The sequence below is a fragment of the Pholcus phalangioides genome, unplaced genomic scaffold (genome assembly GCF_987345545.1).
Source record: "Pholcus phalangioides strain wild (caught in Gottingen) unplaced genomic scaffold, Ppha-v1.0 ptg000039l_1, whole genome shotgun sequence".
NCBI lineage: Eukaryota > Metazoa > Arthropoda > Arachnida > Araneae > Pholcidae > Pholcus > Pholcus phalangioides.
The window spans coordinates 103,520-117,349 of NW_028301625.1; the positions used below are offsets into that span (position 1 = coordinate 103,520).

At 35.5% G+C, this 13,830-nt stretch overlaps 1 protein-coding gene across 1 annotated transcript in view; it reads left to right on the forward strand.

The window, feature by feature from the left end:
* Vps13B (vacuolar protein sorting 13B) overlaps positions 1 to 13,830 on the forward strand; it is a gene marked incomplete at its 5' end in the record, with an annotated part of 141,729 nt that overhangs the window by 91,531 nt on the left and 36,368 nt on the right. The window contains one exon of the mRNA XM_089253989.1: positions 4,186 to 4,531. Coding sequence (XP_089110115.1) covers positions 4,186 to 4,531 — 346 coding nt within the window. The remainder of the gene's footprint in view (positions 1 to 4,185; positions 4,532 to 13,830) is intronic.

Below are 13,830 nucleotides of genomic sequence, written 5' to 3' on the forward strand. Positions count from 1 at the left end.
CTGTGTTAATACTTCCTTATCTAATCATCTACTTTATGTACTATTCCTCTCCACCCTTGTTTCTTCTTTTTTCTTTCTTTCTTTTTTTAACAGGCGAACCAGGCCACCACATTTATCACCTGTACGTCTTATATAGATCATTCAAATTTATCGCCAGCTTCTTGTACGGAAAGTGGTTAAGGTACACCTAGAGTACTATGAAAAGTGTCTGCTAAGTAGGTTCCTCATGCCATTTTTGTCATTCTTACTTGTCAAGATACAAAGTAAAAAAATTACTTGATTTTTGACTTAGTATCCTGACAGGTGAGCAACCTCAGCTACAAGAGTTTATTTTTCTGTCTTTTTGTTTTCTCTGCTGCCGAAGAAGGAACTTCATATAGTTCCAAAACATATTTAGACATTGTTCTCGTCATATTTTCAGTATATCTACATTGTTTTACTTCTATTTATTCATTCAGAAAGATTCTCACTTGTGCCTTGGGCTCCATGCCATACTTGAATTTTGCATATTCTAAGAGCTCATGATATTCATCTGCAGTGGTCTCAGCCTTATTTAAGCTAAGTTAAATCAAGACTCAGGGTTCGTACGGGCCAGAGAAAATTTTTTTTACTAAAAAAAGTCAGGGAAATCAAGGAAAATGATCCATTTTTGTTTTAAAACCTGTAAATTTCAGACAACGACCTGGAAAATCATCACGATTGTCGTCTAATCGGGAAAAAGGATTGATAAAAAAAATTATAATAAAGAGAAAAAAAATTCCGTCGGGATAAAAAAGGGAATTCAGATAACATCATAAATATTGATAACCTGTAAAATATCACAATATATCGCAAAAACTATAGATACTGCAGAGGAGGAACGAGGATTTCGTAAGTCATCTTGGAGAAGCGTCATAGGCGGAGATAGACTTGGAAGTCTGGGGGGACACGGTCATTATTTCTGGGGGGGTGCGATGATGATGATGTCAATTCATATATGCATATATACATTAGATCAGTCAACTTCATCTTTGATGCTGGGGGGGGGAATTGTCCTCCCCCGCCCCCCCCCATATCTCCGCCCATGAGAAGCGTATTGCTTCGATCTTATTGTAACTCTTTCTAGTGTTTCCAGAAACATAACTACACATTGTAGAAAGCCATGGGTACAACGCTCAGTTGCGATAATTTCATAAGTTGACTTCAGTTAGGAACAGCGGATGACGCACGTGTATATTTTGATTTCCATATGGGTATTTTTATTTGAAAACAATGTGTTGTAAGAAAACTTGCATGGGCGAATAAAACCCTGAATCGTCAGTTGGCTGATTGGATCGAAGCAGTCAAAAATGACCCGTATAAGGCATGGTGGCAGCTTTGTGGCAAAACTTGCAACATGGGCAGATAAATTATCCAGAACCATGCCAAGGATGTGAAATCAGTCGGTTCTAGTGCTTACACAAGTGCAAGCCAACTGTAAAGAATTTTGATGCAGTGAAACCAACTACATCTTTGACTAATTATGTCACAAAGGAAACAAATGTAAAGGTTTAAATCTTACGGGCATTGAAATTGCGAAAACGGGAACTCTTTCATTTCTTAATTGTGTTCCATTTTTCTTCTCCATCAGGGGTATTTGAAAAGCATAAATGCGTGTAAAAAAAGTCTACTATTATATGATGTCATTATGATATTGTAATTAAAATTATTAATTTTATAATTAATATAAATTTTATACTAAAATGAGTATGAACCCTGAAGACTACTGCTGATTTTTGTTTCAAGTGTTTTTTCTTTTTTGTTACAATTAAAAACGATGAAGGTTTCTAACAGCTGGCTGATGCAAAGATATATTTAGGAAAGACAGGAAATTCAACTGTCCTTGCGGGGAATCAAACCCATGTCCTTTTGCTTTCCGGGTGAATGCCCTACACCAGTGGTTTCTCAACCGCCGGGCCTTGACATCAGTCAAACCGGGCAGAGTGGTTCACTGTTTCATTTTCACCCATTTATTTCCCATCAGGCATGCATATGAGCAGGCCTTCCACTGCCGTGGGCTTCCAACCACTGCACTAGACTACAAAGGCAACAAATATTTCAGTGTTTCCTTGGAGCTCATGTGCACCGAACGGGACCATACATGGATGGTCAGACCTAACTCAGACCAAAGCTCACAACCACCAGATGGCGACTTATCTGAAGATAGCAGAGGGTAACACCATCCTAAGATAAGTCGCCATCTGGTGGCAGTGCCAGCAATTGCGAGCTTTGATCTGAGTTAGGTTTGACCATCCATGTATGGTCCCGTTCGGTGCACATGAGCTCCAAGGAAAAACTGAAATATTTGTTGCCTTTGTTGTCTAGTGTTCTGGGGCAGTGGTTCTCAACCTTTTTTTTCGCCCATAGCCCCTTTCAACCATTTCTCATTCGTGTGGCCCCCCTTGCTATCATGAGTAATTTCCTACCCCTCTCCCCCCCCCCCCTGTTTTCCCGTTAAAAGACAATTATTCAAATATTGTTTGAAGTATGAATAATGTGTTTGAACTTAATTAATTTTTAATTTATGAAAATAACGAAAAACCAAAATAACCATAATACAACACAGTAAAAAATATAATAAATTATTTTCAATCAATGTAAACTTTGGGGTCATTCAAGTATTACTTCAATATCGAGGAGGGTTCTGATTTGCTGACTTTTGATGACAAGGGGGGGGGGGTTGAAGGTTGCTTACGTCATCAACCACCTTTTTTGAAGATATGAAATATTCTAAGCTGCTGACAAAATTTTGCTCACAAGTGGGGATCAGTGTTTTGCTGACTTTTGATGACAAAGGGGTCAAAAATGGCTAAAACTTTGCTGATGTAATACTTTGCTAACGACCCCTTTGCGCTTGAAGACGTCATAATGTCAAGTTACTGTATAGGATAAAGTTTGGATTATTTACAAATTAGTTTTTTCTTGGGTAAATTTGAATTTGGATAAATCAAAATTTCAAACTAATTAGAAATTATAAATAATCAGATTTCAAATGAAAAAATTATTTGTTCATCGATTATATATAATTTCGATACGGTGAGGTTTACATTTATCGTGAAAATCTGATGTCTCATTGGATGACAAGCTATCTCCAAGTGGCTTTTATGGTTCATAATGAAGCCGCTCTCACAGGCAAATGAAGCAACATGTGAGTTGGTTTAAACACAACACAATATTTCACATAACAGAAACTACTATATTTAATGTACAGGGTACATAGATGTATGGTATTTTACTGGCAAACCGTTCACCCTACAGGAATATTTTCAATTAGAAAAATTATCCAAATAACATGTAGTACTCAGATATGTCTTTCATGTTGCAAAGGGTTGTATAGTTATTAAAATAAAAATGTTAACTTTTTATACGGACGCTGTGTGCTCAAAAACCCAATTACAAAGTGTAGCCCTGTCTCTCCTGATACCAACAAAACCATTTTATCCGTATTTAACACAGTTTTTTGGTTGGTTTGGTTGGTTGTCTTTAAATAAATGTTACTGTCAATCACTGCCATTAAAGTGACACTATATATATAAATACATTCATCTCAAAACCTTATAATTATTGATAACACAAGCTTATGACTAGGACTCTTGATTTTTATGACCTAAAGAAGAAACGTAGTAGCTAATAACTTATCAGCAACGGCATTTCATCATTAGGTCTTAAAAATCAGAGCCCTACTTATGAAAAATTGAATGAACACACACACAAAATGTCATTGTGCTTGTTTTCGTGAATCTCAAAGTATTTGATGCTTCAAGTACTAAATTTCATCTTTCAACTACTCAGATCCTTATGCTCGGTGTTTTTTAATAAATTTCTTCGTGGCCCATTATCAGCAGCCATGGCTCCCCTTTTGCGATATTTTCCTCCATAGCCCCCTGGGGTCCCCGGTTGAGAACCACTGGTCTAGGCATTCCCTGCAAGGGCAGATGAATTTTCTCTCTTTCCTAAATATATCTTCACATCAGCCAGCTGTTAAAAACCTTCATATGGATAGCAGAGAGTGACGTCATCCTCAGATAATTAAAAATTGTCAGAGTTATATACCTCAGAAAATATTTTATTTTGCTTATTTTTTTCAAAGAAACACAACCATATGAGATAATCAGACTGTAATGTTTTGCTTGAATTTTTCTTTTTATTTCTTATTTTATTGCACAGATACACCTCATTTCTGAATGTTTTGGTATTGCTGTTAGTTTCATGAGGTTTCCTCAGTCTGTAAAGGAATGGACACAGCATTTTCTTGTAGTGCCAAATAGCCAACGTATTATCTTGTCTGAAGGCAAACCTTTCTCTTCATCACTGAAGTGGGATGAATGTTCAAGTCCTCAGAAACTTGAAGTTCTTAAAGAAAGCTCAAAAGAACACGATTCAGCAGCTGGTATGATCAATAAAGAGGTCACTATTGAACCACAGCCCAAGATTACGTTTTGGGTACAATTTACTGTTAATAAGCTCAGCCTTAGCTTGTTTGGAAAATTGCCTAGTGGCCATGAAAAAAAACGTAAGAATTTTTTTATGGATTGAAGTCTTAAGCTTTATTTCAATTACTTTAATTTGCAAAAAAATTTTATTTTGTCTGTGTTTTATCTCGATCTGATACAGTGTTTCCCAAATCGCCTCTTGAGGCACTGAGAAAAAACCATGGGTCATGGTGATGGCAGAAACTACAGATAAAATATGAGATCCAATAAATTGGCTAGCAAAAAGGAGGGGATAAGAGCATATTTTTTTCAGTTAAGAGGGACAATGGGATGAATAAGATTAGATTTCAGACTGATTTAAAATATCATGTTCTGAAAAAAATGGTTATGTGATATTATCCATTGTTTACTGCATCTGTGCAAATTAATTTGGTAAATTTATATATATAATTCATACAGTTTTCTGATGAAAACATTTCAAATTTATCTTCATCATATATATATATATATAGCACACTATGTATTTTAGCTCCCTTTGGCACTAATATTGGTATGGTATTTTGTGTATTATGTCTAATTTTAAATCTGATATAACATATTTCTTCTTGGATGTATATGTATTCTCATATTCTAAATTATCAAATTTTGACAACATTTTTATTAAAAAATGAACGTTTTAAGTGTAACAATGTGGTATCTCAAAATTTGTCTGATGTATGTCCAGTAGAGTCTCCCATGTTCAAATTGAAGTAGTTAAACCAGCACATCCTAGAGATATAAAAATGACCTCCACACACTATTTGTTGCGTAAGGCATGTAGTCTAACCTCACTCAGAAGAATATTCAGACAATTGTATACTGTTTTAAAAGACCGCTCAAGAAATATTTAAAACATAGATAACTGAAAAAATCGTGGATTTTGAAAGGATGCTCTGAAATACTTTTGAATTAAAATTTCATAGGAATATAAATTATTCTGTGTTTTTTTAATATTTTTAAGTGCTTTTTACAAAACATTTCAATTTCAGAAGTTGTATTTGAGCATTTAAGATTACATAAAAACAACACAGGATCATATGCAAGAAAAGTTTTCGTTAGTTCACAATTCATTGCGCAAAATAAAAGCTTTAAAAAATAATACCAATAATAATAAAAATAAAAAGTAAATTTTTGAAAGTTTGTAATATACTTTTTCTCCTATACATTTGATCTTTTTTTTTTTGTTTCAAAGGTAGAATAAAGCCATTTTTGGTTTTACATGAATTATTTTAACACTAAAAGGACCAAGCCAGTCATTTTGACATTTTCAATTTTCTCGCTCCATTTTCATAATGAACCAGATTGTTTAGAATGTTGAAATTTCAGGATTTTTCCTAAACACCCAAAAAAATTATGCTGTCCAACTATCATCAGTTTAAAAAAAATAGCTGACCGAGATATTTTTAGTTTTACCTAAAAGGACCATGTTAATTGACTGGTTAATTTGACTGATTAAAAATGTTATAGATACTTACGTTGTTGCAGACAGTTGCAATCACAGCAAATGTTTTGCCAAATCATGACATCAAATCTACTGTAATATAGATATATGCTCACTTTGGCTAAATTAAAGCATTCTTGATAGACTAGTAATAAAATAAAAATACTAAGTAGGGAAAACATTTAGTGATGCAAATCACTGAATGTTGTTTGAAAGCTAATAAAAACTTGATAACTTGATGATTGTTCTACTTCACCAATACTTGCTGAAAAACCGAATCCAAATAATACTATCTTGGTAGGTATAATAATACAATATCGAAAAGAAATCTCACATGAAATTCAACAAGGACCCTTTCATATGAAAAGCGTTTGACAAAAAAAAGATGTTTCATTGAGGGTTTCCAGGGTAAGGAAATTTTTTTTCTACGTTCAATGCACTGAAATGTTGAAACATATATTCTCAAAGTGAGAAAAAAATTCCTGAAAATGTTGAAAATGAAATAAAGTATGGTATTGATAATGTTGATCAGATAGTTTGAAAGCATTCCATGTGAATATCATTACACAGATTGCCAGTGCAAATTCCTACAACTTTTTGACATAGCCTCGATAAATGCTTCATCCATTTATAGAAGGAAAAAAAGTTATTTCCTTGTTGAAATTTGCTAGAAAGCATAGAGGACTTTATTTGTTTACAAATCATAATTTCGCTGACAACAAGTGCTACTGTATTAGATGGCATGTAGTGATGTCAGATTTTGCTATGCAATAACAAAATAAGTGATACAAGGATATATTGGATGAGAAATCAGTGTGAAGAAATGTATTCCTAATTGCATTAGCACATTCACTGTCAGTCATGTTAGGTTGGGTTGATAGTTAATGGCCTGACATAAAAGTAGATTGTACCCACATGCTGACTTACTTATTACAAGAAATATGATTTAAAAGTAGTAATTTGAAGATTATTATGTGCATTGCACTAATAAAATTGAAACTTACTTCATTTACAACAAGTTTCTAACCTTCACTTCACACAAATATCATTTCATACAGTGTACCGCCCAGTGTACCGCATACAGTGTGAATCAAAATTCACAATAGTATAGAGATAAATACAAATAGCAAAATAGAAAAAATTTACATAGCAATTAGCAATAGATATAAAAACAAAAAATTCCAAATAGCAATAAATTTACAAAAATGGCAAAACAACCCTTCGATATTGCCCCCCACTCAAACAAAAGACCCATTCAGCATGGCTATGTGTGTTTTTAGCCATGTCTCCACATTGTCAACTGGCCTAGATGCTTGCTACTCTGACGTTATGGCCCAGTTGGACCCTCAGTTCTCTGTTCTTTGCCAGCCAGACCAAGTTTTGGCCATTCAGGCTTTACCATGCCAATACCAGCATATATATCAGGGTGTCTACCATCATGGGAAAGTCACAAAGTCACAGAATGAGGAAAAGGTCACAGAAGTCACTGAAAAGTCATAAAATTTGGGCAAAGGTCAGATTTTTATGTCTGAATAAGTTTTTTTTCTGAATTGCTCTATTTTTCCGGGGGCATTCAATTTCTTCTTTCTCTTTCTTTTCTCCAAGCTTTTTTTTTGCTGGGATGGGAGATGGGTAAACAAAAAAGAAGAAAGACATCTGTCAATGTGTATATTGGGGAAAAGGATGGTTATCATTATATAAGTGGGCCGAAAATGCTATTTAGCTGGATGAACAAAAAGAATAACTTTTTCTTTCTTTGCTTTTGGGAACTTTTCACATCTGCAATATTCCCCTGAAGCAGTGGACTACAGACCTCTTGGGAACAATATTGGTTTCCATATGAGAAAGGACATGACCCTCACATCGTGAAGCAGGGCCCCTAGACTGAGATCTTTGGCAGGTCCACAACTCCAGAGTTTTCACTGGGGGGCTCTATAGTGAATTTATAGCAGGAAAAAACAATGATGATAATTGTCCCGCTCCTCCAGGCTATAGCCTGTCAGCTCCCACCCTTGTGTGGGCCATGAGAAAGGAGGTAATTCAACATTTTTATGAAATTTTTGCATTCCATTTGACTTTTTGCGTAGCTTTTGGAGGAGTCTAGGGTTGCCAGACATCTGAATATATGACCTTCAAGGGTTTATGCAGGGAGGGATTGCATTGAACATTCATGAATTACTGAGGGTTTAAGTCAGTGTTCCTTAACCTTTTTTTGTCCGTGGCCCCCCTTTAAACCATATTTTTTTTCTCGTGGCTCCCCTGTCTTACCCAGAGTTTTTTACCCTCATGTAGCAGCAAGATCCTTTATACATACTGAATTGATTTTTTCAGTGAATTTATACTGAACGCGGAAATTTCGCTAGCAAGATTGGCCCCCAGACCACTAGCCTAGAATTTATTGATCTCCCCTCTAGTCCGAGTTCTATTCAGGGCGGTGTCAACATCATGAGCCCCCACCCCCAGGGAAAGTGATGCTATGGTAGTCCCATACTTAGCTGGAAATAAACAGCCTACATATATTTCCTACTTAATTTCAAAATTTATTGTACTATATAAAATATAAGGTGGGGTCACTTAGGGACATGAGACTCCCGGGCTTGGCCCATCACAAGAGTGGGACTGACAGAGCTGCAACCCGGGGCCTGATATGGTTTTCATCATTTTTTTGTTTTTTACAATATAATTTAATATAGAGAAGGGGTCTGTGAAAAATGTAGCCGGGGGCCTGCGAAAAACCCCATCCTAGAGAACCTGCTGCAAAATGTAGGCGGTGAGGCCCGGTTGGGTCCATGCCCTAAGACGGCCCTGGTTTTATGGGTGGTTTTGTTGGATTCTGTAAATGTATAGTCACTAATATATAAAAGCTTTATTTCTTCATGCCTTAATTTTTCCCCTCAGCTCTCTGCAGCCCACCAAACCACCTGAAATGGCCTCTTTGTCCATTTTCTTCCGTGGCCCCCTTCAAGTATCCCAGTACCACTAGGGGGCCATATGGCCCCTTGTTGAGAACCACTGGTTTAGGCGATCTCGCAAAGTTCCTTGGGGCATGGAGGATATGGGGTGGGTGATCTCCCTCTCCCTCCCTCCCCCTGTTTATTGAAAAAAATTGTATTGGTATAAAAAAAAGAGCGCGGAGGGGGACATTCATCTCCCCCCTCCCCGATAGAGAAACAACCTATATCCGCTTATGTGGGAGGGGGTTATGTGGCTTGAATCCTTAGGGTTTTGTACTCAAATAAACTTTATTTAAATTCATGAAAATTAATAAAATTGCGAATTTTCTAATTTTCAGAAATTTGAAAACTTGTCATTTATTAATCACAATGATCCAGATGCTAATTAAAATCCTAATTAATTAATTAATTATTGATTCAAATTCATGAAAATTAGTAAAAATGTGACTTCTCTAATTTTCATAAATTTGAAAACTCGCCATTTATTAATCACAATGATCCTGATGTTAATTAAAATAATAATTAATCAACTAATTAGTCATTAGATAATTAATAAAAATGTGAATTTTCTAATTTTTATAAATTTGAAAGCTTGTCATTTATTAACCACTGATCTCTATGCTAGTTAATACCTTAATTAATTAATTAGTCATTCAAATTTGTGAAAATTAGTAAAATTGCAAATTTTGTAATCTTCATAAATTTGAAAGCTTGCCATTTATTAATCACAACAATCTTGATGCTAATTAAATCATAATTAACTAATTAGTCATACAAATTCATGAAAATTAGTACAATTGTGATTTCTTTAATTTTCATAAATTTGAAAAGATGTTATAGCCAGGCCCAGTGGGGGGGGGGGGGGGTTTGTCAGTAGCAATCTGTAAAACCGTAGTGGCCATGGTTCGATATGCTCGCATGATATAAATTAGAGCCTGTCTTTAAATGGCGTCCATCTTTGCTAGGAGCCAAGCAGATGGGGAAGAAAACGAGATGGGAGCCCCAAATGCAATCTGTCGATACAGTGCCGTTAACACCTTCTAAAGCAGAGGATTAATTAGCATCGGGATCGTTGTGATTAATAAATAACAAGTTTTCAAATTTTTGAAAATTGTAAAATTCACAATTTCACAATTTTTTGCGAATTTGAATGACTAATTAGCTAATTCAGCTTTAGAAGGTATTGGTACAATTCCGTAAAGGGTGTTCTTCAGATTACAATGGTATCTCCACTCTGCACCCAATAATCATCTGAAATGATCCAGCGTATTGGTCGTTTTTCTAAGTAAGTAATGTGCATGTGCTAAAAAAATTAGTTTGTTGGCGAACCATATTCCTAAAATTTTGAGACCTTTTTCGGCAAACTTAATTCATTCCCCATTAATTTTCATAGTGGGACTCTTTTACCTTTAGTTTTGCCAGAGAAATGATGATTTAGACGGAAGTTATCAGCAAAGGCTCAAGCTGTGACCCATGGGACCCACTGGAATTAAAGTAATGAATTGAATGCAGTATTCCAAAAAGCGAGTTCACTACATTAGTCCTGGGAGCAGCCTCAAACCATCGTCTTGGATGCTGATGCTGTAACTGTGTTAAGAGTGATGGTGCATCCCGAGAAAATGTCCTCCAAAATTTTTCTTAGCTGAAGAGGACATCCTTTGAAGGTTATTAGCTATTAACTTGTGATGCACACAACTGAAAGCTCACTTAATATTTAGGTAGATAACGAGGGAGCTGTGAATAGATGTTCCTTTTTCCTGTTCTCAATCTGTTCCATTAGGTGATAAGAGGCATCATCTGTTGAGCGACCCATATGAAAACCAAATTAAAGAAGAAGGAGGCCGTTCGCTCAACATAGTAGGAGAATCTTTGTATAGGGAGTTTTTCAAGCACCTTTCCCAAATTGGATGTCAGCATAATGGGATGAATCGAGTTGGTTACCCCAAGTCCCCTCATGGAAAGAAGCACCATCATTTCATGTTTGAATGCTGGGGAGAAAGTACAGAGTTGTAAGCAGTGACTGAAGAAATTTTTGAAAGAGTGAATATTGGCATGTACAATGGCTTGTACTTTGCGATTGGTGAGATTTTTTGGCCCTGCTGCTTTTTTCAGGTTGAGTCCGTCTACAGGGTGATTCAGAAAAGATGGGAAAAACTTTATAAAAGAGGTAATAGTACACACCAATACAAATAATTGTCATCAAAGAATGCATGGTCTAACATGAAACGTAAACACGCCAGTGCGTTTCAAAATGGCCACTCTGCAAACACTAAAATTGCATTCCTGTTGAAATTTATCAGGAGAAAAAGAACACCATGCATGCAAATGTAACCTGGAGGAGCAGAAGAAACCATACACTTATCTGGGTTACAGTGAATAAAAGGAGTGGACGCCAACCCACCATTATCCCGTACGTCACAACTGTTGGAATTGTTGCATGCTGGAATAACTTCACAGGGCTGGTGTCTGCACCTTTTATTCACTGTGATGCAGATTTGCATACAGCTTCTTTTTCTTCTTCCCCAGGTTATATTTGCATGCATGGTGTTCTTTTCCTCCTGATAAATTTCAACGGGAATGGCGTTTTAACGTTTGTGGAGCGGCCATTTTGAAAGGAGCTAGTGTGTTTCCGTTTCATGTTAGACCATGCATTCTATGAGGTCAATTGTTTCTATTGGTGTGAACTATCACTTCTTAAAGTTTTTTCCATCTTTTCTGAATCACCCTGTGTTATTCGTAAGACCTCATGTTCCTCAAATGGTGCTGTTCAGATGGTCTTTTTGGATCTTATTGATGTACACACCTCTGGAAAAAGGCTTGTTGCTCTGTTATATCTTTTGGTGTGGAGCTGGACTACACTGGAAGTTGCATCTGCATTCGCCTGGTCCAAAATATTGCTTTATCAGGCATACCATATGCCATAGTAGCTTGCGTGCAGAACCTCTTCCAGGAGTTGGATTTGGTTTGTATTTTATTGCTCATTTGAAAAGTGCTCGATCCCTTTGAAAGCTGAAAGGAGGCCATAGTGTCATGGATATCCTGTTTAGTACTTTTCATACGGTTTAATTTTCTCTCAATGGTCTATACTTGCCTTTTTTGATTGTTTGAGCTCCTCTCTCCACCATTTGATACCGTTAGTGTGTAAGTGGGTTGTTTTTTACAACCTAAAATAGTCTTGCAGTTAATGTTTATTACTTCCATTAGTCTTGTGGCATGCTGCTGTAGCTGGTTTTGATTGTTAATCTATATCAGCTCCTCCTGAAATCGATGAAGTGCCACATGCATACTCCCTTGAAAACGACTTAGTCTTCTTTGTGTGGTGTGAAACTTTACTGTTGGTAGATAGTAAAGCGAATCATTTCTAATATTCAGACAGATCTGAATATACTTGAGCATGCTCACTTATACTTTTTTTTACACTGATGACAACTCAAGTCTATTGCCAAGGGTAATTTACTACTAAGTGAGTTGTGCCAGAAGCCAATTGTTGCAAATTTTGCCCCTATACCAAACAGGACCGGGACTGAATCGTATTCTACTTTAGAAGTTCATCAGAGCTGGGCAAAACATTGTCAGACAACAATGGTTCCTGGGCCCCAATAGTCACTTTCGGTGTATTTACGCTCACTTATACTGTCCACTCTTTCATTTTTTCTTTCATGTGTTCTTCAAAGGCCAAGGAACTTTCAACACATGGCCCACTGGTCACATATGGCCTTCGAAGCTTTTTGATGTGGCCCATCGACAAAAAATCTTGCATAGTTACAAATTTATTAAGTTAAGAACGAAAGAAGTGTTGTGCTTGTTTGGTATTATTTCAAATCCGTAAAAAAGCTACCATAATGGAAGCAGTTATCAATGAAATCGAAAAATGTAATATCTTTGAGTGGTTTGCAGAGTAAAAACTGTGACATCTTTGCAAACTCTTCTACTGAATGCTAAAAAATTATGATAAAATTATGACAAATATGTGAGATGAATTTTTGTATTTAAAGTCGTTATTATCATAATTTATTGAGTTGAAAATATAGTAATTTCAATCATTGATTTCAATAAAGGCTGAAAATTAAAATTGGCTTCATTGAGAATATGTGAAAAACCGGAACCTATTTTTGCATAAAAGTCAGCATGGCCAAAATAACGTGAAACACTGGAATGTCTCCCGGGAAATACAGGACATATGGTCGCCCTACTCATACCTCCCAGTTCAGCTGCAAAAATGCCCCAATCAGAATTCAAGTCCATTTGTAAATGAATTCATGATTTTAAATAATTCATGAATCATCATAAGGAACTAATAATAATAAGTTCATGGTGATTAATAGATGACAAGTTTTAAAATTTATAAAAATATGTTGGCTCACACTCTAACTGTAGAGGAAAACAGACTTTTGCCGATTGGTTTTTTTGTTGCAGAGGTGGAAAAAACCCAGAAATGAGCTGTAATTACAGTTTATTGCCAATTATATAAAAATATTTAGAACATATGCACTCAATGGCGTGTGGGAAATTAGATAAATTCATGAACTTTAACGACTAATTAATTAATTATGATTTTATTATTTGTTATTCTTTTTCTCAACCACCTCATTGGCCATTTTGCTGTTGTGGCCTTGTATTTGTATATTTGTATTAGCATCTGAATCATTGTGATTAACAAATGGCAAGTTTTCAAATTTATAAAAATTGAAGAAATCATATTATTACTAATTTTCATGAATTTGAATGACTAATTTGTTAATTAATTGCGATCTTAATTACCATCAGGATCATTGTGATTAATATATGACAAGTTTTCAAATTAATAAAAATTTGAAAATTTGCAATTTTTCTAATTTTCATGAATTTGAATGACTAATTAGTTAATTATAATTTTAATTAGCATCAGGATTGTTGTGATTAATAAATGAAAAGTTTTTAAATTTATGAAAATTATAAAATTCAC